Genomic DNA, 24,611 nt, shown 5'->3' on the forward strand with positions numbered 1-24,611 from the left:
CATTTTCTGATAAACAATGTCTCAAAAACAAACCAACAAACTTCTCCCAAACTCCTTTTCTCGGGAAGCTATTAGAAAAGGTCCTTTACCAAAAATTAGGCTTTATGCCAAAGAACAACCAATATGTACAAGAGGTCTGGGATTCAGGTGACCCAACACAAGAACAAATTGAAAGGAATCCTGGGGACACAGGCATAGAGAACACTGAGCCCACATTTCGCAGAGAAGAGCAGAAGTCTTTGGGAGCAATTTCTTCAACAAGATAAACTTAGCAAAATACTCAGCATATTTGAAGATTTTGAAAAGAGATTTACATAATTAGGAAGTGTTTGGATTGGAATTACTGTTAAGTACATAGAAAATTAAACCAACAAACAAACAATAGAAAATTATTTCACCACAGGGAAAACATAATGTATGGGAAAAGACAAAGTAATCATAATATACTCTATGGCTTAGCTATGAGTAGATATTATGCAGTCGTGATGTTAAATCCTGAGTGTCGATCTAGTTGGAATTATGATATAACTCTAACCTGAGGGTGGAAGTCCTGGGAGGGGGCTGCGGGGTATGAGAGGAAAGACCTGAATACTAGTGGTTCTCAACTGAGGGCGACTCTGACCTCCCATGGACACGTGGCCATGTCTGGAAACACTTTCAGCTGTCACATTTGGGGAGAAGGGGATGTTGCCAGCAGCTAGAGTATAGAATCCAGGGATGCTGTTCGACACTGTCTCCTGTACACACGCGACAGAGAATTCGTTGGTCATCCACGATTGCAACTGTACCACCATTCAAAAACCCTGAGCTGAGCCATCATTTGCCATAGTGGTGTGTCAGCAGACAACATCTAAATAAACATCAAGTAGCAACTACATAAGCATGTTTAGAGACACAGGGATAGTGAGAAGTGGGCCCTGGGTGGGGCGTCCTCTGGGTTTTGTAACAAGCCTTGTAGAGCTCTGTATCTTTAAACTGCATATGCGTGTGAGTCTTATATTTTGAGTGACAATTTGAGTGAAAGAAGAGAAGAAGTATCAAAGTGCAGAGGAAGGCCTGTCTTCCTGTTCTTCACAGAGGTTCTCTGCACCGAGGTGGGTGCCAGACTTGGGTTCCTGCCCTCCGTCAGGATGCAGCCGCGGTGTACTCCCCTCCTTAGGTGGCTCCATGTCCGTACACGAGAACAATGAATGGAGAGGCGTGCTGCTCTTCCCTCCAGTTAACTGGATGCGTGACTTGTAATCCATTTCTTTCTTAGAGGTTGTAATCCCAGGAGCCTCCGGATTTGGGTTAACCTTCTACACGTGTGGCAGGTGACTGTGGCACACACCTCCTCCTGGTGACAGTGTGCCAGGATCGCAGTCCCGGGTGTTTTTGAGGGACACTGGAACCGTGGAAGCTCAACACACCAACCAGAGCATCTGAGGAAACAGCAAGCATTTCACACGCTCGGTCTCTGAGGCTCTGTCACCATAGACACAGTTCAGAGCATCTGTTTTAGGGCCAGTAGCTGGTTCCAAAGTCCTATTGTGGGTTACAGTGAATTTTGAGTTTGTTTAAAGGCTGGGAAATCCTAAAGCAAGGCTCTGCACTTGCTCTTCTGGGTGCCCGGTGCTGGGCAAGAGAATGTCGCTGAGTGTCCCGTCCTGCCTTCGGTCCTGGTCTGTGGCTTCCAAGTTGAACGGTGCTGCCTTGCGCCTTTGCCTGCTCTCCTCACAGGAGGGTATTTGTAGGCATCACAGCACATGCCATGTGGCACCCCTGTGCCCTCACTGTCAGAGTGCTCACCTGCACACTGGTGGCTGATCCACAAAAGCCAGAGCCACCCAGCCCATGGCTCTGACCTTGGTGTGTGTCTCACTCTGAGGAGAGGACTCCATCCAGAGCAGGATGAGAATTTGAGATGGGACTGGTGAAGGGGAGCATGCACGGGGAAAGGAGAGCATGAGGGTCCCACAGTCAGAGCAGACTTGAGAAGCTGGTCCTTCTGTCCAGGAGCAGCCATCACACTGGTCCTCACTGGGAAGCAGAGGCAGCTGGGAGAGCAGTTCCCACCTTTGGGTGCCTAGCCCGAGGAGGAACCCCTGGGACTCACCAGCTGGGACTGCCAGAGGTGAAGCTGCTCCCCTGCAGGTGGAAGGAGGCCAGGCCCGGGGCACCACCACCACCCATCCTCCTACAGAGGGGCTCCCTCCGCCCGCACCTGGGCCCGAGCTTCCCTGGCCGCTCCTGCCTGGGCCTGTTGTCTCAGGTGGCACTCAGCACACCTGGAGTTACATTTGTGCACTGACTTGTGTGTGGTCAACACCCCCCCCCCCCGCCCGCCCATGAGAACATGAGCTCCAGAGGGCACAGATGGACCACCCATCAGGAGCACTCCTGATGTCCTGGCTTTTAGTGGGTGCTCTGAGCAAAAGTGGTGGATGAGTGCATGAATGAGTGAATTCTTTTTTTAAAAAAGATGTATTTATTTGAGAGGCAGGGGAGGGCAGGGGAAAGGGCAGGGATAGAGGGAGAAGTGAACTCCCCGCTGAGCAGAGAGCCCAATGTGGGGCTCGATCCCAGGACCCTCAGACTGTGACCTGAACCAAAACCAAAAGTCAGACCCTTAACCGGCTGAGCCACCAGGCGCCCCATGAAAGAGTGAATCTTTGAGCAAGAGTTACTTTTCTGGTGCACGTACGGGATGTCATTTCCCGGGGCAGCTGCAACATCTCCCACCATGGGTCCCACACTGAGTAGCCCGCTGGCACTCCGAGGCTCTCCTGGGAGAGTGTGCCTGTAGTCAGTGTGGGGACCTGGTTGCTCAGCCATGGGAACTGAGAAGTCACCAAGCCTGTCAGCTTCTCTGTTCAAGGCCACCTTGCACAGAAAGGTTTCTAGGGAATCCAGAGTAGGAGAAAGTACAGCAAATAGGGATGTGGGCTGTGGGGTGGGCAGAGCTTGGGTGCTTCTCATTTGTTCTTTACAACCTGGGGCTTTTCAACAGGGCACAGGGGTGGTTATGGACTCCACCATCTGTGGGTTCACTCCCTCTGCCGCCCCTCAGTGCAGGGCGCTCACCCCTGGAGCAGTGGGGATGGTAGGTGCCAGAGCCCCCCCTCCAGCGAGGTCCCATTCAGTGGGCTGGAGGCATGGAGCCCCAGCACCCAAGATCCCCCCACTTTCTGGGCTCTCACACACCCAGTCCGTCCTGTCTTCGTTCCCTGACCCAGCAGTGGTAGTGGGGGTGATCAGAGCAGGTCGGCCACGAGCTGAGCCCCAGGAGATGCAGTCCCGCCCCTGCCTGCCGTGCCGGTGCCACAGGGACAGACGGAAGTCAGGGACAGGCCGCGGCCAGGAGCCACCAGGAGGCTGCCAGGAGCTCAGCCAACACCAGAGTGGCCGCGGTGAGGAGACCTTGTCTAGCGTACCTGGATGAGCAGGCCGGTGGACCTGTGGCCCTTAGCCCCTTGTCAGCCAAGCTTTGATGCCTTTTCCAGCCTCCCAGCAGGAGAGGAAAAACCAGGGATCACCTAGAGGAAATGGGCTGCTTCCGTGTGATGTGTGTTCCCAAAATATGTGAGAAGCAATTAGTCTTTCCTCTTAAGTGTGAAAATGGAAGGTGTTAGGGCTACACCCCGGGACCCTGGAAGTCTCCTGTCTGGCTTTTCCCACGTAGCTGGTGGCCAGGGACTTGCCCCCAGGCCTGCCGCAGTGAGCACCTGAGCGCCGGGATGAGCTGGGAGTCCGACCTGGCGGCCCCGAGGTGCAGGCGCCCCGGCTGCGAGCAAGGGCCCTGCAGCCGCCACAGCGGTCTCCTGCTGTCAGCCTGCAGAGCCCCCATCCGCGCGTCCGTCTGTCAGGAGGCTGGGCTCTTGCTGCCCCGGGAGGGTGCCGATCCCTCCCGCCCACGTGGGCCCCCTCACCACAGCCCGTCTTCCCGCAGGTCAACAACGAGAACGTCGTGAAAGTCGGCCATCGGCAGGTGGTGAACATGATCCGCCAGGGAGGGAACCACCTGGTCCTCAAGGTGGTCACCGTGACCAGGAATCTCGACCCGGACGACACCGCCAGGAAGAAAGGTGCCCACCCCGCCCCACCCATGCCCTCCAGTCTCCCTCCCACATCTCCTCCACTGGGGTGGGGGGTGGTCCCCCAATAGGAGGAAAATAAACCACAAAAGGAGGTTGGGAGAGGACTCAGGCGTGGCTGCCAGGCAGAGGTGGCTGCAGGAAGGCTGTGCTCGGCAGCCCCGAGGTCCACGTGAGAGGCCATGTCCTTGCTCTGATGTGAGTGGCAGCCAGGGGTCCCCTTAGTCACCGGCCCACACAGCTCAGATACAGCTGGACCAGACTCCCCTCCGCAGATTTCTGCTCAGGGAGGGCAGGGCTCCCGAGTGCCAGGTGTGCTTCGGGGCTCAGTACAGAGGACAGGGTGGTCCCAACCCATCACGGCCCCAGTGGAGGTGGGTGACCACTGCTGCTCCTCCCCCTTGGGGGACGCCCACCTGTCCACCTTCCCTGTGGGCTCAGGGCCACCTGCTCCCAGCTTGTTCTGGAAGCACAGGGCAGGGTGGGGCGGTGACATATTGGCCACGTTCCCACACCCGTCTTTCCCGTCTGCTCCGTTCCCACACCCGTCTTTCCCGTCTGCTCCTCAAGCTCCCCCGCCTCCGAAGCGCGCTCCGACCACGGCCCTCACCCTGCGCTCCAAGTCCATGACCTCAGAGCTGGAGGAGCTCGGTAAGAGTCGCCCGTCTGGCCCGCCCAGCCCCGCGCTGTCGCCAGCACCTGTGATGCAGTGGGACCCACCTCGGTGTAGCCTCAGGCCATGCATGGCCTTTGCTCGCTTGCTTGCCCCAGTCCCTGCCCCTGAACCCCAGGAATGGTGCCGGGAACCCTGCGTGCGGGCGGCTCCCACGTTGGCATCTCCGTGGGAATCCTGCTGGCTTCGGGGGTGGTTACTACTTTTGCCTTTTCCTCTTTTCGGCTCATCTAACATTGTTTTGTTTTGAATTTTTGGGCCTCTCACTAGTGGATAAAGGTAAGTTGCCCCACAGTGTCCCCTAAACAGCTCCCCTGCTGTCTAGGGCCCTCCCAAAATCCGCCTCACTGGTGCTCTGTGCATGCCTCAGACCAGAAAGCTCTGTCCCTGGGGTTTGGTGTAGATAGGGGCGGGGCTGGCAGGCCCAGCAGGCTGCACACCAAGGACTCCTGGTGTCTTCTAGAAGGTCTGCAAGGAACCAAAGGGCTCTAGCCCTTGCTCCCACCCCCCCACCCTCCAGATAGACAGGGAAGAGCTTGCAGAACAACAGGGGCCCTGGGTCCAGCAGCACTGGGGACAGTTGGGGAGGGAGGACCCTGGAGCTGTGCGGGCCACCCGGATGCTGGTTCAACATCATGCTGGGGCGTCACCCTGCAGCCTAGGGACACATTTGGAAGGAAGCTGGCTCTGACCACACAGAAGTGGGGAGCAGGCTGACATGCTCGCTCTGCGGAGAACATGGAGAGGGGTTCGCTAGGTGATGGAGAGTGAAGGATGTCACCCAGCTGGCCCAGTGGGGGAACGTCTGAGCACCCCTCACTCATGTTTAACTGGACGTCACTCCCACTTGATCCCAGCCTTCACTGTGAGAGCATCTGGACCCTCTCCCCAGAAAGCACAGAGCAGCCCCTCTTCCTTGCAGCTCCTCTGGGGAGGGGGGTCTCCTCTGTCCAGGGTAGCTGCACTGCTACAACCTTCTCCAGGACCTAGCCACCTCCCAGCTAGCAAACCTCACCACTCACTGTGTTCTAGCACCCAGGCCTAGCCTTCTAGAAGTCGGCACCCCTGCTGCAGCACTGCCCACCCCCCACCCAGAACCTGTAGCTCCCACAAGCCCCTCTTCTGGCCCCCTCTCTGATCGCATCTTGTCCCTCCACGCAAGGCTGGCCAGGAAGCCTGACCATCCCCGCACACCTGGCCTGGCACCAGGTGGGGATGACGACAGAATGGACGGCTGTGGCCCATCTCTCCCGCGTGTGGGGTCTCGGGGCTCCTCCTGGAGTTGGCTTCCATTCTCACCACGTTGGCACAGTGCTAGGGGGGCAGGGGCTCAGCAGGAAGGACGCTCCAGGACAGTGCCTCATCCATAGCCAGGAAGCAGGTTTACCAGCTGGACGTGTGGGTCATTGGGTTCCTGGGAAAGCCAGGTCTGGCCCCCAAGAGCTGCAGGGAGGGTTAGGTGTCCCGGCCCCCAAGCCAGGCCCTGGGGGAGCGCTGCCCTCATGGGACTCATGCTCCCCTTTCTGTTTGCAAGCCTCCATCCGGAAGAAGAAGGGTAAGGGGCGAGCCTGTGTCTGTTCCTAGCCCCCGCCCGCACACCCTCTGTGGCTGTCGGCGTGGCGTCCAGATGCCATGACCTTGCGTTGTCTCCTCCCTGTTCTGAGGCCTGCGGAGGGCCCCCTCCAGACCACGTCCTGTCAGTCTGTCCCGTCTGCTTCGGTTTTCCCATCGTGGTCCCCCCCCAACCTGTTGTGCATCCCCCCAGAATTGTGTCCTCATTGTCATGACTGTTAAGGCCCAGGACCCTCGGGCTGTCACAGCCAGGCCTGCCCTACCAGGGGGCGGCCTCTGCCCATGTCCAGACCACATGCAGCAGGTGTCAGGGTGCAGGCCAGCAGAGCCCCTGGCACTGGAGGGAGGGCTGGAGCTCTGACTGCTGGCCGCCTTTGCCATGGGGCCAGGGGCTGCCCCCCCCATCCCGCCCTGAGCTCCTGGAAGGCCCCTGGCTCTCCCAGAGGCCTGTACATGCCTGCTGCCTCTGAGCTGGCAGCGAGGATGGTCACCATGCTGTGAACAAAGACACATGTCCCTCCTTCCCCAGCATCCACATTCTGGGGTATTTCTCAGCTAGCTGCTGGAGACAGCTAACCCCAACTGAAAGAAGCATAGTGATTTCAAAGCTGCTTTTGGGGGTGGGAGGAGCATGGAGTGGACCCCACCACGTGACCCCAGGCACTGAGGGGAAGGCACAAAGCAGAATCCTGAATGCTGAAATCGGGCGGTAGGTCTTCGAATCTGGCAAGGCAGCATCTAGGGACAGGATCACGGTCCTGGAGCACCAGGACAGAGTGCCTCCTTTCTCCCCATCCCCGGCCTCCACCCCCAACCCCGGGGGCTGCCCGGGAAACTCCCAGTGGCCTCTCCAGGGTCGGCCACCGAGTCAGCCATGTGGTGGGTACCCAGGACACAGCTTCCCGGGCCTGCGTGGACATGCCTTCAATCCCAAGCCAGCACCCAGGAGGTGCACTGCCTAACAGAGCAGGCCAAAGAAGTCCCGTGGGCTGCACCCCCAGGCCCCATCCACTCCGCCCTCCTCCCTTACCGGCACCTCCATCAGCCAGACATCCCAGCCTGTGGGAAAAGACAAGTCACAGTCCTATGGCTGGCATGGCCCAGAGCAGAATCTACACAGACGACAGGCAAGAGACCCACCTTGCTCTGAATAGCCGAGAAGACTGGATGTGATTCGAGACTGAAGGCCCTTCCCTCATATTTCCTGACCCCCAGCGAGAGCAGGAGGCAAGTGTGCGGCCAAGACCCCAAAGGGCCCAGCAGCCATGGCCCAGCCAGCAGCCGTGGGGTGCAGTGCAGGGCTCCAGTGGCCCGTGCCAGCAGAGAGGCCCAGCCCCTCGCTGCAGTGAGGGAGGAGTCCACCTTCATCACGCAGCAGGGAGCATCACACCCCAGTGGGTGTGCAGAGAGCCCACCACTGCCCGCCAGTCTCTTCCAGGGGTTGGTCTCACCACCTCAGAAGCATTCCCCACACTCCAGGGGGGGCGTGTCCATCAGGGGAAAACCAGGCCTTGATAGTGTATGGGTTGAATAGTGTCCTCCCAAATCCACACCCCAATAGAACCTGTGAAAGGAAACTTATCTGGAAACAGGGCCTTTCCCAATGTAATCATGGCGAGGCTACTGGACTAGGATGAGCCCTGACCCAATGACCGTGACCTCACAGGAGAGGGAAAGAGTCAGACATGCACAGAAGAGGCCACATAGGCAGGGGTGCAAGGGGCCAGGAATGAATGCTTGGCACCCCTGAACCTGGAAGAGGTGAGAAGGATCCTCCCCGGGAGCCTCCAGGAGGAACCATCCTGCCAACACCTTGATTTGGGCATTCTGGCTTCCAGACTGATGGAGAATAAGCTTCTTTGTCCTGAACCTGCCATGGCGGTTTTAGGAAACTGTCACAGCAGTGAGAGGACCCCAGCCCGTCTGGGGCTGCGCTGACACCTGCTCTGGCTACAGGCAGTGAGTTTACAGCTCCTCATCTTCCAGTCTTTCTTTTATGGACCTGCCCTAGTCCCTAGACAGCATGTTCATGGGCACAAGGGGAATGAGTTCCTGGGAGAGCCACTGGCTCCAGGCATCTCGGGGCACAACTGGCCCGTCCGGCCACACCCACAGGCCTGTTCCTTGGAAGGTGGGAGACTTCTCAGGCCAGGAACAGTCCACTGGAGTCCAAGCGGACGTCCCCATGTGTCCACACCTCCTGGGGAGACTGAGCCAGAGGGACCCTTCTGGCCGCACCCGCTGCTCCCAGAGCCTGCTGCTGGTCTTAGCCTCGGGGGCTGGTGGTTGTGTTTTCATCTTGCGGGGGAACTCCTGTCCGGGCCTCACCCTGAGGTCTGGTTCGTAGGGCATGGGTTTCCGCAGCAGGAGGGCTCAGGGCACACTGGATGACTCATGTTGAAGCCTGCCTGTGGCCAAGGGTGTGCTCCTGGATGGGGTGGTGGGGACTTCTGATGCTCCGTCCTCACTGCTCTGATTCCCATGGGTTACCTCCCCGAGCTGCCAAATCTGCCACCTTCCTGCCTAGAGTATACCAGAAAGCTTGCACTTGAAGGACAGTGAGCATCACACCTGTCTGGGAGATGGCCAGTTTGCTTAGAAAATTAAAATACAGGGCTGCTTCTGGAGCCCCCTCATCAAGTCTCTACTAGCAGGTTTTTTATGATTTGCTAGTTTTCAGATGTGTCTGCAGGACTGTTTTCAGCCACTGAGTACGTGGTTTTAGGACTGCAGAGGGCTGGACTCTTCACCCAGAGCCCCGTAATAGAGACCCAAGCCCCAGCTTTCGTACATGAAGCACTATAATCCTTAGAGCCTCACAGCCATGGCTCATGTTCTGGCAAAGCAGCCCTCAGAGACCGGGGCTTCATGGTCCTGGGTGAGGCCGGCAGGCTCCCTCTGAGACAGCAGCCAGGAGGGGACCCAGGCCCCCAGGGAAGCATCTCCATGCAAATCACACAAACCAGGCTAAGTGGCTGTCAGCGAAGCAGTGGTAACTCCCAACCTCACCCTCCACAACCCAAGAGCTCTGCTATTCTGGCTCAAACATTTGGGTGGAGGCAGGAGGGCCGAGGTGTAAGACGAAGACGAGGTTATCCCTCAAGGTGGCTATGGCTCTAGGCCACATACCCTCTCGATGCAGGCTGAGTGTGGTGTGGCCAGTGCGCTGGCTTCTCAACCAGCTGGACTAGGCAGACCGTTCTGATGGCAATCCTCAATCTCTGGCCCGACATGGGGTGCTGAGGCTGGATGACCCCGACTGGGGCCCGGTTTTGCGTTCATGACCTTCAGCATCTCAGATCTGGACTGTTCCAGGTTCTCATCAGGGTGAGAAGGAAGGCATTTAGAATTTCCACCAGGAACTGCTGCTCTTAACACGGGACCTTCTCCTCACCTGCGCACTCCCAGCATTCAAGGAGTATTTTTAGGGTGCCGGCCATCTTCTCAGGGGCTCCAATCCCAGTCTGCCATTGCTTATTACAGGCATGTGAAGACCCCAGGCGGTATCCGATGCCAGGCTGCAGACCCGGGGCATGCCAGGGGGAAGGGGGTTGAAACCAAAGCAACAGCTAGAAACAGGAGGCTCTCCAAGATGCTACAGGTTAGCTCTGCGTCACAGGACAGTGTCCTGCCCTGGGGTCCCTGCCCCAAACCATGCCCGACATGGCCGGCAGCACAGACAGCGCTCCACCTGCGATGACTCCCACAGGATAAGTGCTGGGCTCCACTCACTACTCTCTGCATCCCGGAGCCACGGGGGGAAGCCTCACTGAGCTGCCACAGCTAGAGTGGGGCCTGGAAAGAGCCAGAGCCCACAGAGGCTCCCAGCTCTGAGGACACTAGACTCCCCACACCTGAGCGGAAGCAAAAAAACTGACCACCACCGTGAGGGGCCGGGTTTCCAGGCGTAGGCCACGAGGACCAAGGAGGCTAAGCAAGTGCCCCTGAAGCACCACCATGAGAGAACTCTAAACCACATCAAGGGTGCGGCCTGGCTGGTAGGACAGGCTTGGGAGTATTGCACAGAAGCAAATTAGACTCCAGCCACGGAAGGAACCCCAGCCCAGAGGAAGCAGCTTTCTGGGCAGGGGGAAGAGCAGGTCTTCTCTTCACCAGAGACAGATGGGAGAGCATGTGTGTCATGGGAGAGGGCCTCCCTGAGGCTCCTCTGCCTGAACCCCTTGACCTTAGCTCGCTGGCAGGTGAACTGGGACAGGGTCCAGGCAGGCATCTTCCAGACAGTTTCAGGCTTTGCAGGCCACAGGCTCTCTGGCACATTCTCTTTCCCCTGCTTTCAACAGCCTCTGGAAAATGTGAACAGTCTGTGTAGATGGAGAATGGCAGGCAGGACTTGACCCCAGGGCTATGGTTGGCTGACCCCTGGCCCAGGACACAGCTCGGAGCAGGAGCCTTGTAAGCAGATACCTGCACATGTCAGAGTCCTACCTGGGTGTTCTGGGTGCTCTGGGGGGCTGGAGTGGCCCAGGTGGCTGCCTGCCAGGTCCCCCAGTCTCCCTGCCCACACACACCCTCCTTCCTGCAGGTCTTCTCCTTGGCACCTCTGGTCTGGGTGGCTCTGAGGGTGTCGGGTTCCTGGGGAGCTTTTCCAGGGGGCTAGCTGTTCTTGGGAAGCCCCAATACAAATGGCTGTTCCACCCAGTGGGAATGACTTGACATCCAGAGCTCCCATCTGCTCCAGCCCTCACATGCTGACCTCACAGCTCAGGGCCTGGGCCAGATGGCCTTTGGGGGGCAAGGAGGGTGCTGTGCCTCACCAGCCTCACACTGGCTTCGTGCTAACTTGGCCACAGTCTTTCTGGAAGGGGACTCAGGTGTGCCCCACCAAGGACCCTTGCTCTACAGGGTCTCGGGAATCCTCCAGACAAAGCCAAGGCATCAGGACAATTCTGGGATGTGCTGAAGTTTTTGAGTTTTCCAACAAATTTAATGTTTCAGTTAAATTTTTTAAAAGTTTTTAATTTGTAAGAATCACTTATAACTAACCCTCGATTTCCTTTTCACAAAGAAATGAGACTGTAGAACTGTTGGGAAATTGCCCAGGCAGCATGGGTCTGGCCTCCGGAGCTGGCTCCCAGCTGGCTCCCTGGCTGGCTGCACCCACTGCCCCCAGCCCTGGGCCTCAGGGCCTTACACCCTGGCAACTGTATGTCATTACAAAGGAGCCTCTGAGCTCTTATAAAGAACAAACGTTGGTTTAGTTAACACAGTGGAGTAAGTCCCATCAGCACAAATCAAATGGCTCCAGGGAAGATCTGACTTTTGGAGAGTTTGGGGCTGCGAGGGCCCAGGCTGTGTCACCCAGGGCCTTGTTCCCTGTCTTGTCCACGTGCGCCTCCCCGGGGTGACAGGGTAGGAATAGACTGGCGTCCTTGTGAATGCATGTGGCAGGGACATGCATGCCTGCTCCATTCTGCAGTGCCGTGCACCCGCTTGCATGGTCGAGGCCGGAGCAGGCAAATAGCTGCACACGTGTGGAGGGCATCTTGTCAAAGGCAAGCCCCTGGTTGTGTTTCAGGGGCTTCAGCCACTGACACCTGTTCCTATCATCGTGTTCACATTGCAGATAAACCCGAGGAGATCGTCCCGGCCTCCAAGCCATCCCGTGCTGCTGATAACGTGGCCATGGAGTCCAGGGTGGCCACCATCAAGCAGCGGCCCACCAGCCGGTGCTTCCCGTCCGTCTCGGACATGAACGTGAGTCACTGGCCATGCCCTGTGGGGTGGCGGGCGGGCCATGTGGACAGGGTGCTCCTCACCATCACCCAAACTGGGCCACCTGTGTTCTGTCTCCTGGTGGCAGGTCTGAGTGCCCCCTGTCACGACTACATAGTACCTTCGCAGAACCCGGCTTAGACTAACACGCTTGGTTTCCCCTGGTTTTACCTTAGACGATAACACCCATAAGCGTCGCCCACCAGACAGGATAGCTTGGTGTGCTGCACATTAGAACACAGAGCTGCTAGCAATGACCACAGGGACATTCTCACTCTGGACCCCCCATCATCTCCAGAACTCCGGGGGGGGGGCTTCCACAAGCTCTGGACAACCTCCCCTTGCAGAGTTAGCCCTCCCCCAGGTCCCGCCTCCCCATCCTCACTGCCTGCCCAGTTTGCAGCCTCTGGCTGCACTTCAAGTACCCCTCACCCACCGCGGCCCCAAAGCTTTCCAGCCCAGCCTCTGGCCTCAGAAAGCCAGGCATATGCCCTGAGCCCAAGGGAGACTGTTCTGGTAGGAAGACTGTCTGGGGGCCTGAGTACAAGATGCACAGGAGCTTGCACATGTTTCCACCAGGCTCGGAGTCACCCTCCGAGGCACAGGGTGGGGAGCCCCTGGCAGCCCTGGTTTTACAGACAGGGAATCTGCTTCCCAAGTGAAGGAGGTAAGCTCTAGGGTCCTGGCAGGCCAGCCCACCTGCTGCAGGCTCTGTGGCTGGGCAGCCTTGGCACTGTGAGCAGTCCAGCGGCCGGCTCCCTGACACTGGCACCTGGCCTGCCCTGTCCCATGCTGTGGAGGGAGACAGAGGCTCCTGCCGGGTGCGCACTCCCTACAGCATCCGCCCCGACCCCTTCTCCCAGGCTTGTTGGCCAGACCACAGCTCCACCGAGCACACCGGCGCTCAGGGTATAGTGTTCAGGGAGAACCTTTCCAGGGTCCCTGAGGCTGCTGTGTGCTGTCAGGCTCGGCTGCATACAGCTTGCTCCTGGGAGCATTATGGGAAGCCATGTTATGGGCCCACTGCCCAGGGCTGCTGTGTCACCCTCTGGGCCTGGTGGCCATGGTGGGGCTGGACGGGGCCTTTCTTACTCCGGGCTCTCTGGTTTGCAGTCTGTGTACGAACGACAGGGGATCGCCGTGATGACACCCACTGTTCCCGGGAGCCCAAAAGGCCCATTTTTGGGCCTCCCCCGAGGTACGATGCGAAGGCAGAAATCAATAGGTAAGAAGCATGGCCTACATGCACAGACGTTGCCCCTGGCTCTCAGAGAAGCCCTCAGAGCCCCTGGACAGAGATGCCCACTGGGCCCGCCCCACCCCCCCAAGACTCACCCCTGGAATGCCCCCGCAGACTGAAACTCCTGCTGGAACAAAATGCAGCCTTGCAAGCCACATTATCTGCGCTACTACCCGCAGAGTGAGGGAACACGTGTCAGGATGGAGGCAGAGGGCAGGCCGGGGTGACCAGGAAGCCCCCTCCATTGCCCTGTGGGGATCAGAGTGGCCAGTGGAGGGGGACCCATGCTCCGTGCGATCCCCACGTTCCCTGCATCGCCAGAATGAAACTTCCATGTTTCACAGGGTGAGCGCAGTGGACACACTTTCCAGGGGTGGTTGGGCCAGGTTCCGGAACTCTGACAGACTTAAAGTACTGTGTGTCGTAGAAAGCCGCGTACCTCCTTGTTAATGTCCCAGTGACACCCCCTGACACTTCCAGGCAAAGTGAATGTGGCCCTGCCAGACAGCTCCTCTGTGAGATAATCTAGCACTGTCCTTACCATGTAAATTCTCAGAGAGGCTGGGCCACGCCGGACACTGGTGGATCCGGCCAGCCCGGGCCAGCCCTTGGGGACGCCGTGGGGTGATGTCTCCTGCGCTGCTGTTTGGGGGCCTGACTCCTTTGTCACTAGTGCAAGGTGGCTCACACTGGCAATGACAGTAGTGAGCATGGTGGAGGTGGCGTCTGGCGCTCCTTAAACCCACCCTTCCCAGGAGCGCAGGCCACCACAGAGTAGCATAGATGGCATCTTGTGCCCCAGCTCTGTACCTGGCTAATAACAATCGATTTCCTCCTGTCAGACAGCAGAATCTTTCTATCAGGTTAGTGAACCTTACAGTTTGCAATCTGTGATCTGAATGCAACCCCTATACTTACTCTATAAGGTGTATTCTTAAATTATTACTCCTTGGGAACATCACTGTCAGGCAACCCACCTAGCCAATGGTCTAGAAGGCCTTTTAGCAATTCGTCTGTTTGATGCCAAAATACCCTCCCACAGGAGTACCTTAAATTGGGAATACCCTTATCGAATGGAAATCTTCATTGGAATAAGTTATTGTAGTTTGTCCTAAAAGTTTTTTTTGATTTGAAGTAATTCATTTCGTGACCTCTCTGAGCACCTGCATGCCCCCCGCGTGAGACCCTGGAACCTCCCATCCGTGGGTGTCTGTGTCTGTGTTCTGCCCCCGTCTCCTGGAGTGCATTCTGTTGATGTTTCAATATCTCAGACTATTGGAAAGAGAGTCTTTAAAGCCCACACAAAGGACCCAGGCCCAGTGAGGCCGGACGCCCACCAGCTGGCCCAGAGGGTCTCAGGAGGACCCAGAGGGGCTCTGAGGCCAGTGGCCCAGGGTTTGCTCTGGATGCTTCAGGAGGGGTCTGGCCCCCTCCCCTCAAGGACGTGTTGAGGACCTGAAGGGCCTTCTTCACCTCACAGCCATCCTCCCAAGGGAGTGCCAATGCCTTCGAGTCCTCGGGTGGCCCAGAGAAGTCAGGCAACAAAACAGGCTCCTGTCACGAGGGCAAGGCCAGCTCTGACACCCCCCAGCAGTGGCACCACATCACACGGGTCTGGCCTCCAATGGGCAGCACAACAGTCTCGACCCACAGACTGCCCCGGAGCCTGGCCACACCAACAGGACAGCTGCATCCGGACCCAGCCATCCCCAGCGCGTGTTCACGCACACCCACATGCTCGCATGCAGCTCATGGCCCCAGGCACCTGCCCCGGCCTCGCACATCCTTCCCTCCCCCTGCTCTGGGCACTGCACACAGAACACCTCAACAGCACGCACTCAATGCCTCCCAGCACCCTTCTCTTTTTTCTTTTCTTTCCCTGTATCCTTTCTTTTCCTTGAGGGGCTCAGATGGGCCACGTAAGCTCTTGGCGTTGTGGCTTGTGCTCTGTTCTGTGAACAAGTGTGCACCCTGGTTCGTTGTGAGTGTGCAGATGTAGTGTGTCGCACAAACCTAGGAGTTTGGTGGGGCGTCACTGTCACGGTTTAAAACTTAGCCTGCCTTCTCCTTGCAGGAATAACGGAGGAAGAGCGGCAATTTCTGGCCCCTCCGATGCTGAAGTTCACCAGAAGCCTGTCCATGCCGGACACCTCCGAGGACATCCCTCCCCCACCGCAGTCCGTGCCCCCATCCCCACCGCCCCCGTCCCCCACCACCTACAACTGCCCCAAGTCCCCAACCCCGAGAGTCTACGGGACCATCAAGCCGGCGTTCAATCAGAACGCTGTTGCCAAGGTGCCGCCCGCGGCTCGCTCGGACACGGTGGCCACGGTGATGAGGGACAAGGGGCTGTACTACCGGCGGGAGCTGGACCGCTACTCCCTGGACTCCGAGGACCTCTACAACCGCAGCGCTGCCGCCCAGGCCAACTTCCGCAACAAGAGAGGCCAGATGCCCGAAAACCCGTACTCGGAGGTAGGGAGGATCGCGAGCAAAGCCGTGTACGTCCCCGCCAAGCCCGCCCGGCGGAAGGGCATGCTGGTGAAGCAGTCCAATGTGGAGGACAGCCCCGAGAAGACGTGCTCCATTCCCATCCCGACCATCATCGTGAAGGAGCCCTCCACCAGCAGCAGCGGGAAGAGCAGCCAGGGCAGCAGCACGGAGATCGACCCGCAGGCCCCCGAGCAGCCAGGCCAGTTGCGGCCCGACGACAGCCTGACCGTCAGCAGCCCCTTTGCCGCTGCCATTGCCGGGGCCGTCCGTGACCGGGAGAAGCGGCTGGAAGCCAGGAGGAACTCCCCGGCCTTCCTCTCCACAGACCTGGGAGACGAGGACGTGGGCCTGGGGCCGCCCGCCCCCCGGGTGCATTCCTCCAACTTCCCCGAGGAGGCCGGCTTCGGCGAGGAGGACAGCGCTGAGCCACTGTCGTTGCCCACGCCGGGGGCAGTGCCCAGGGAGCCCGAGAACCACTTTGTGGGTGGTGGTGAGGCCGCAGCTCAGGGGGAGGCCGGCAGGCCGCTGAATTCCACATCCAAAGCCAAGGGCCCCGAGAGCAGCCCCGCGGTGCCCCCCAAGAGCGGCAGCGCAGCCAGCCCTGAGAATTACGTCCACCCGCTCACAGGCAGGCTGCTGGACCCCAGCTCCCCGCTGGCCCTGGCGCTGTCCGCAAGGGACCGAGCCATGAAGGAGTCCCAGCAGGGCCCCAAGGGGGAGGCCCCCAAAGCCGACCTCCACAAACCTCTCTACATTGATACCAAAATGCGGCCCAGCGTGGAGGCAGGCTTCCCCCCGGTCACCAGGCAGAACACGCGGGGACCCCTGAGGCGGCAGGAGACAGAGAACAAGTATGAGACAGAGCTGGGCAAGGACCGCAAGGGCGAGGACAAGAAGCACATGCTCATCAACATCGTGGACACGTCCCAGCAGCGGTCGGCCGGCCTGCTGATGGTCCACACCGTGGACGCTGCCACGACCGACCACCTGCTGCAGGAAGAGGAAGAGAAAGCCGACATGGAGGCGAAGCCAGACCACTCGCTGTCCGAGGTGCCAGAAGGCGCTCCCGAAACCGAAGGTGCTTTACAGATCTCCGCCAGCCCCGAGCCCGCCGCCGCCGCGCCTGGCAGGACCATTGTGGCAGCGGGCTCCGTGGAAGAGGCGGTGATTTTGCCATTCCGCATCCCTCCTCCCCCTCTGGCATCCGTGGATCTGGATGAGGATTTTATTTTTACAGAGCCATTGCCTCCCCCCCTGGAATTCGCAAATAGTTTTGATATTCCCGACGACCGCATTGCTTCTGTCCCCGCTCTCACGGACCTGGTCAAGCAGAAGAAACACGACGCCTCCCAGTCCCCCTCGTTGAACCCCAGCCAACCAGCCAACTGTGCAGACAGTAAGAAGCCGGCTGGCCTTTCCAACTGCCTGCCTGCCTCCTTCCTGCCGCCCCCTGAGAACTTTGACGCAGTCACGGACTCTGGGATCGAGGAGGTGGACAGCCGGAGCAGCAGCGACCACCATCTCGAGACGACCAGCACCATCTCCACGGTGTCCAGCATGTCCACCCTGTCCTCTGAGGGCGGGGAGAACGTGGACACCTGCACAGTCTATGCAGATGGGCAAGCATTTACGGTGGACAAGCCCCCAGTACCTCCGAAGCCAAAAGTGAAGCCCATAATTCCCAAAAGCAATGCACTTTATCAGGACGCGCTCGTGGAGGAGGACGTGGATAGCTTCGTCATTCCTCCCCCGGCCCCCCCACCACCACCGGGCAGTGCACAGCCTGCCACCAAGGTGACACCACCAAGGACCTCCAAGCTGTGGGGGGACGTCTCAGAGGTCAGGAGCCCGATTCGCTCAGGCCCAAAGGCAAACGTTATCAGTGAATTGAACTCAATCTTGCAGCAAATGAACCGAGAGAAATCGGCAAAGCCGGGGGAAGGATTGGATTCACCCACAGGAACCAAGCCTGCCAGCCTCGCTCCAAGGTAAGTCCTACAGTTGGCTTAGACACAGACTGCCCCGTACCGGCCTTCCTGTCTCGTCCAGTCACTGCCGACCAGGAAGGGCCCTCCGGGAGCAGCCAGAGCGGACGTCAAGAGGGGAATCCATAACGCCTTTGTGCTGGCCGCATGTGTTACACACCGCTCACCCCACTCTCCTGGACTCCAGCACAGCAGAGTGCACACCGCAGCCATCCTGGCAGAATGTGGCACCCCCAAGTACAGACCTGTAATAAAACGCAGCCGCACAAGGCCATCCCCACCGTGGCTTCCAGACAGGGCTCTGGTCCCTGTCGTTCTATGTCTTCCACATCTTTGCCAGGACCCCCGTAAGATCAGAAGCCAGAACCGAGCTCCGCCAAGCTGGCTGCAGGGGAGTAGCCATGCCAAAGGAGAGCGGGCGGGGTGGTGTGCGTGCACGTGTGATTAAGTGTGAGTGGATGCTCCTCACTTCCTCCCATCACTGATAGTTTGGTTAGAGAGCTGGGGAGGTGCCAGGTCATGGCTTCACTAGTGAGCACAGAGGGAAACACCCCACCAGCCCAGCCCACGAGGCAGGGACCACAGAAGAAGGCATCCATGTTTCCCCCAGGGTGGCCACGCATGGTTTCACACACAGTTCAAGGTGCTGCTGTTGCAGTGCGGGGTTAGAATATGAGGGGTCACTTCTAAACACAGCCATGAGGCTCTGCCAAGGCACGCCATGCTCTAGAGGGCCCCTGGCTCTCTGCCTAGAGCTTTGGGGTGATTCTCAAGTAGAGCGGTTAGCTCCCCCGGGCCCTCACGGTGCTGGGCGTTCCCCGTGACATCCTCCGTTCACTGTTCCGGGCCACTGTTCCTTGGCTTCCCCCACCGACGTCCGCTCCCAGATCTCATCACTTTGACTAACAAGTCTTTCTTCGCGCTGCCTCCGGACAGGCATTTGACTCCAACATCTCAGCCCGTTAACCAGTGAAACCCCTACAGTTGGGCCTGCAGAGACGGGCTGAGAGCCACAATTTTCCCAGTTATCCTTCAGTGTGGATGTAAATAAATTATTCGGGTGGGTCCCATTACGCTCGGAGAAATACTGATTGGCCAGCCTTGGTAGAGAGAAGCAGGGTGACACTGTCTTTTAATAAAGAATCTACCACTAACTATGATGTTCAAATACTACCTCCAGTCAAAGAGAAATGCTGCGAAACATCCCCATCTCTGGTGGACATCCATACATACATAACTACAAGTATCATCTCCTTGAAAATCTGAAAGAAAAATCTTAAAATTGGCCAGTTTCATCCTTTCCCTGTTATGTGGTAATACAGTCCTTTGTTGCTACATTACATGAAAGCACAAGAATTAGATGCTTTATCCCAGTGTTCACATCTTCCAGAATACTGGCACCTGAGTGCAGGGAAGCAGGTAGTGATTGTACCCATTCTCCAGGAGAAACAAGAAGCACGACGCTGAGTGGCTGCCCCTTCCCCCTGCCCCCCTGCGCAGCAGGATGCGGAGCCAGAACTCAGGCTGAGGTCCTAGCCTGGCATTTCCCCTCGTCAGCAGAGTCTGAGCTCAGGAGAGTTTGAAGGAATGACTCCAGGGCTGCTCAGCACTTGGGCTCTGCTGCCCCGAGCCCTCCCACTCCGGTCCAGGGGCCTCTAGATTGTTCACCATTTCCACTCCCTTACCAACCAGGTGAGCTCCTGGGGGCATAGGGAAAGCATGTGTCAAGCTGCGCAGTGTCCCTCAGGCTTCCCCACCTGCATTGCCCTCCGTGGGAGGGGCCTCAGAGCAGACGTCACTTGGCAGAATCATGCTGGATTTCTCAAGAGAAGCTGCAGGACCACCTCCAAGCGATGCTCAGATGCCAAGAACAGCCACCTCCGGTCTGTTCTGTTATTTATAACCCAATTCACTTACAATGAGAACATCAGCCGACATCTACCAAGGCCTCCCCAAAGGCTGGGCATCCTGCCCCATGGGCACAGCTGATGCAGGGCCTGCACTTAGGAGTACCCCGCCAGAAGGCAAAGCCCCAACCTCTGAGCCAGGGAGCAGCTCAGGGTTCCACTCCTGAGCTGCTGCTGGAGCCAGGGAACAGCCGGGAAGGAAGGGGTGGATGCCCAAGCTGTCCAAAGAGCTGAGGTCACCAAAGGCAGGCGGTTCCCAGCCCCTCGCAGGAACCTGAGCCCAGCTGCCTGCCTGAGCCCTTCTCCTCAGTTACCTGGTGACTGACAGCAGGCCAGGCCAGGCCAGTCACCAGGCGGCCCCGGCACTGCTGAGCACCCAGAGGCAGCATCTATTCTCTGCTCTCAGCCAAGGGTGACACTGAGTTGCACTGAGCACCAGATGGCCCTGAGGCCCAAGGACAAAGAGGAAGGTCATCGCCTTCAGGCGCTACACTGGGCACTCCACCAGATACTCGGCTGATCTCACAGCCTCACTGGACAAAGCCCTGAGTGGATGTGAGCTGCAGCTATGAGGCTGCCGACAAGGGTGAGGTGGGTGACAGCTGCTGGGCAACGAGGAGAGGTGAGGCCGGGCTGCTCCCTTGCATATGCATATGCCCTGGAGGTAAACCTCTCCTTTCCTGGGTTTTGCCTTGGTTGAAAAGCCTGGGTATTTGCCCATTTAGAGATCACGTGCAAGAGTGGCTCCCTGCCATTTTTAAGTGCATCTAGAAACTCAGGCTAGGAGTGGCCCTGGGCAGTATGAGGCGTGGACCTGCACTCAGGGGTCCTCCTAAGAAGCAAAAACGTTTTTCTAGGGAGGCTGAAAAGTGACCACGTGCACAAATCCCATCTCCACAGAAATGGATTCCATTGCCTGAGAGAGGATGGAGTTTTGGAGCTCACCCTTTTGGGGCTACCTGCCCCTTAGCAACTGAGGTGAGACCCTTCACTTCTCGCTAGAGCCCAGGGTGGGTTGAGGCCCTAGCTCATCCAGGAACATGAGATTTGACCTGAGCCACGTAGCTCATGTCTGTTCCCCAAAACCAGAGAGGATACAGGATCTGGAGATATCTTGATTACAAATATGCTGGCGAAAACACGATCAAGTAGCTTTCCTTAGTACCAAGGTCGGAGGCGCCTCCTCGGCCCAATTTGCAAACACCCTACTAAGGATGGAGCAACCAGGCAGTTCTGGAGAAACTGTTCCTTCCAAGGACCAGCCTGATTTTTCCAGGAAGTAACCTCATCTTTGAAGAGAGTGTTGACCTGGACCAATGTGAAGGAAGCTGTGGTTTGAGAGAATCTGCAAGCAGTGTGCAAAGCCCCAGCCCTTCCCAGGAAGCTCAGTCCCTAGACGGCTGGCCACTCTCCCCTCGGGCAGAGGCAAGAGCATTGCCAATGGCAGCAAGGATATGCTTTCCCTGTGCATCCTTTTTCCTTTTCAAGGTGCTTTGGTGGTGTACGACCCACGAGGATTTCCTGGCGTTGGAAGGCTCCACTGGAGTGGTAGTCTCCCCATTCTGGAGCATTTGGTGTTTTGCTTGAAGTCACATGGCCAAGTGCAGGCTCCCCCAGGGCAGAGCTGGGAAGCTGACAGCATACTCCATCCCACTCAGGCCTCCTGAGTCCATTGGCCAGGACTCCCTGAGCTGCTGTTTTGTAGGAGCCCAGTGGCAGGCCTGTGGGTGGACAGTAGTGGGATATACACCCGCAGTGACCTGGGCCCTTGGAAGCTCGGCAGCAGACACAGAGTTACAGATGACCTCTCCTGCGCTAGGCGCCATAGAGGACTGGGAGCCTCGGGACTCATCCCAAACCGGAAGCCATTCCAAGTATTCCCCCTGGGGGAGCTGCACTCTCAAGAGGAAAAATGGGCAAAAAGTAAAGAAACACAACCCAAAGCACTTGTACCAAGTGCTACAAAGGAACGGGAGTGTATTCACAAGTCTGAGTGAGCACAGGCAGGAAGGAGCTGATGGTCCTTAAGGATGTGACCTTTGAGTGACCTGAAATAGGAATAGGAGCCAGCTGTGTGAAAACCAAGGAGCGGAGCATCCCAGGCACAGGGGACAGCGGGCACAAAGCCTGGAGGCCAGAAAGTACTTTCAGTGCCAAGGAAACAGAGGCCCACCGAGGGAGGGCTGGCGGCCTTGGGGGAAAGCAGGACTGCATGTGTCCTGAGTGACAGTGGCCATCCCAGGTTTAGCATGACCTGACCTCCATGTCATGGCTACCAGCCGCCCAACCAGGGAGGTAGCTCTCACTATGGCACAGGTGCCCTTCACTGGCTGTGGTAGGTCCACATGCGAGGCCAGGGGGCCAGCGCTCTGCAGACAAAGGGCCTTGGGAACCCAGAATGGCAGCTTCGTTTGCCTGACTTCCGATAACCTAGACATCTTTTTCAAAGCAAAACAGACATGCTGCTCTCTGTGGCCACAGAGAGTCAGTCTTGTGTGTCCCAGAGTGGTGGTGAGCGGGGGGGGGGGGGGGGGGGGGGGGGCGGGCAGGTAGCAAGCAGGAGATGTAAGCTTATGAGGGGGTCCCCCTTTGGCTTCTGTCCAGAGGGTGTGGCATCAGCTGGATCCCAAGGCCCCTTGAGGTCACCCAGCTCTTCTCAGCGGGTCCAGGGGGTAAAATGGGTCTGGCCTCCACCTCCCCAAGGCACAAACTGGCTCCAAGGAAGAAAGCCATCCTCCCGAGGCCCCACACTGCTGGTCCCCTGCACCTGCCCTGGCCTGACCACTGCCTCCAGCTTCTCACCAGCTCTGCAGTATTATCCTGAGAGCCTCCTGGCTTTAAAATAAATCAATTTGGGTTGCTAAAAAATTACCTCCACCCAGCTGGTCCCAGAGCATGGACTTCAAAACCAACTCAGTAATAGAAGCTGCCAAACAGCATGTCTGTAACCTCATCCGTCACAGTGGGGGGTTTCCCAGCCCCTGGCTGAAATGGGAAGGGGATGTCAGTGAATGGAAGTGTAGGTAATTGGGTGAGTGCTAAGCACAGGGGATGTGAAATTTGCTCTTGGTGTGTTTTCTCATAGACTGTATTTGAGGAGGGTTATTCCAGTCCAGCCAGCCTTTCCCTGGGCTCACCCAACAGCCAATCGCAAGTGTGGTTCTTAGGTTCTCACTTCCTGGTCTGGACATTAAGATGGGTTGGCAGGAGCACATCAGGGGGTGAATGCTGCTCCCTGAAAACGGGGCACCTTCCTGACCTGCTTGGATGTGCACATTCTGGCAGGAGGACCTGGGTTCCTGATGGATGACCCAAGGTCCCCACCTACACACCCAGTTATTTAATATGCTGGTTGGGCCATGAACTAAACAGTATCCACCCATCCAGACAACAATGATATTGCACACTGGCTGGGGGCCCGAGGCGGCCATGAGGACTGGGTATCAGAGACACAGACACACCAGCCATGGAGCCAGGGAGACACACAGCACTTGGGCCTGGGGCAGGCGTGGGAATGACATGGCTCCCTTCCCACCTCCCCTGGCCCAGGGCCACTTCATTACAGCACTCCGGAAATAAGTGCCACATCCACATGAGACAGGTTCCTCACGAGAAGCCTCTGGTAACTGAAATGCAGAAGTGTGACCGGGCACACTGGGACAGTCTGGTGCCAAACAGGTCCAGAGCCGCTGCCCCAGCTCATGAGCAGAACAACAGACACACCTACTGGCGTCACTGAGCAGCCTCTGGCCCACATTCAGTGATTGTCCAAGAGCCAGATGGAATCTGTAAACACACTGAAAAAGCCCCTTGAATCTGCCTTCCCCCACCCTGGGTAACTGGTTCTGGCTAATGAAATAACAGCGCGTCTCTGAGAGTGTCAGTTAGCTCTCAATTCTTGTTTTAATTCTGTTTCCATATGGATTTGATTTAAAAGGCAGCATAGAGAGCACTGATCCAAGAGAGGGTGTGTGCGCGTGCATGTGTCTGTGTTCTAAATCAGGGCGACAGATTCCTGCGTGTTCAACCCGGGAACCCAGTGGTTGCTTAGCAACACAAGGATCTCTGCAACCAGGAGGATCCAGTGAATAATGTCAGCGTGATGAACCTCGAGTAATCAAGCTGCTGAGGAGGGCAGGATGGGCCGGGCCAGGGAGGGCCTTTTGCTCTGTTTCTCAGCCTCTCTGGGTTACTCTTTTCCACAGCGACTTTCCGCCAGCCCCAAGCACACAGCTGGATGTGGCATTCCCCCATTATGAGCTGCCGGGCTCCAGTCTCATGGCACAGACTTGAAGCAGGGCACAGGTACCCATGGGGTGCCTCCCCCCACCAGGAACGTTGACTGAGACTTGCCACATTGCAGAAGACAAAGAACAGCTCAGGAGCCCTCGTCAGGGTCCCAGCAATGAGCTGGTCCTTGGAGGACATCAGGCTCAGGCTCATGTCACTGATTCTGCTGTCCTCTTTCTTAGCAGGCTTTCCCTGGATAGTTTCCTTTCTTTATATTCGTACTATCCCAAGCCAGAGGAGGCAGGGTCGTGAATTTCCCATTCTAAATATGAAATATGAAACTGAGGCCCATATTCAGCTTCTGTTCTTCAGTCCAGCTAAGTGGACTGCCCACTCTGCCTGTCTCCTCGGCCAAAAAGGGAACAGCACCAGTAGATTCTCAGCTGACGTCTGTACCGCTGCTTTCACTTCATCCATCAACAAAAGCTGCTTTTTTAATTTTAATTAATTTTGCAGTGTTATCTCAAGCCATTCCGTTCTGTCATTTTCATGTGCTCTCGTGATGGGTGTTCACAGAAGAGGGTCATGCTGAACAAAAGTAAGTGCCACCTGCAAAAATGCCTTGATCTCTGCTGTGTGCTGCCCCTCCCCACTGCCCTCCTTCTGTTTGGAGAGCCTTTTCTTTGTTTCTGACAATAAACACAG

At 57.5% G+C, this 24,611-nt stretch overlaps 1 protein-coding gene across 6 annotated transcripts in view; it reads left to right on the top strand.

Moving 5' to 3' along the window:
• The window catches only part of SHANK2 (SH3 and multiple ankyrin repeat domains 2), a 509,567-nt gene that overhangs the window by 478,381 nt on the left and 6,575 nt on the right, over positions 1-24,611 (top strand). For 2 of the 6 annotated variants that reach the window (XM_041774022.1, XM_041774021.1), the window contains 8 exons: positions 3,929-4,064; positions 4,644-4,724; positions 5,017-5,025; positions 6,281-6,301; positions 11,903-12,033; positions 13,165-13,276; positions 14,134-14,154; positions 15,366-17,772. In XM_041774022.1, coding sequence (XP_041629956.1) covers positions 3,929-4,064; positions 4,644-4,724; positions 5,017-5,025; positions 6,281-6,301; positions 11,903-12,033; positions 13,165-13,276; positions 14,134-14,154; positions 15,366-17,772 — 2,918 coding nt within the window. The remainder of the gene's footprint in view (positions 1-3,928; positions 4,065-4,643; positions 4,725-5,016; positions 5,026-6,280; positions 6,302-11,902; positions 12,034-13,164; positions 13,277-14,133; positions 14,155-15,365; positions 17,773-24,611) is intronic. The other 4 variants (XM_041774024.1, XM_041774026.1, XM_041774023.1 and 1 more) reach the window with 4 other exon arrangements.

Source organism: Vulpes lagopus, chromosome 11 (genome assembly GCF_018345385.1).
Source record: "Vulpes lagopus strain Blue_001 chromosome 11, ASM1834538v1, whole genome shotgun sequence".
Lineage (NCBI taxonomy): Eukaryota > Metazoa > Chordata > Mammalia > Carnivora > Canidae > Vulpes > Vulpes lagopus.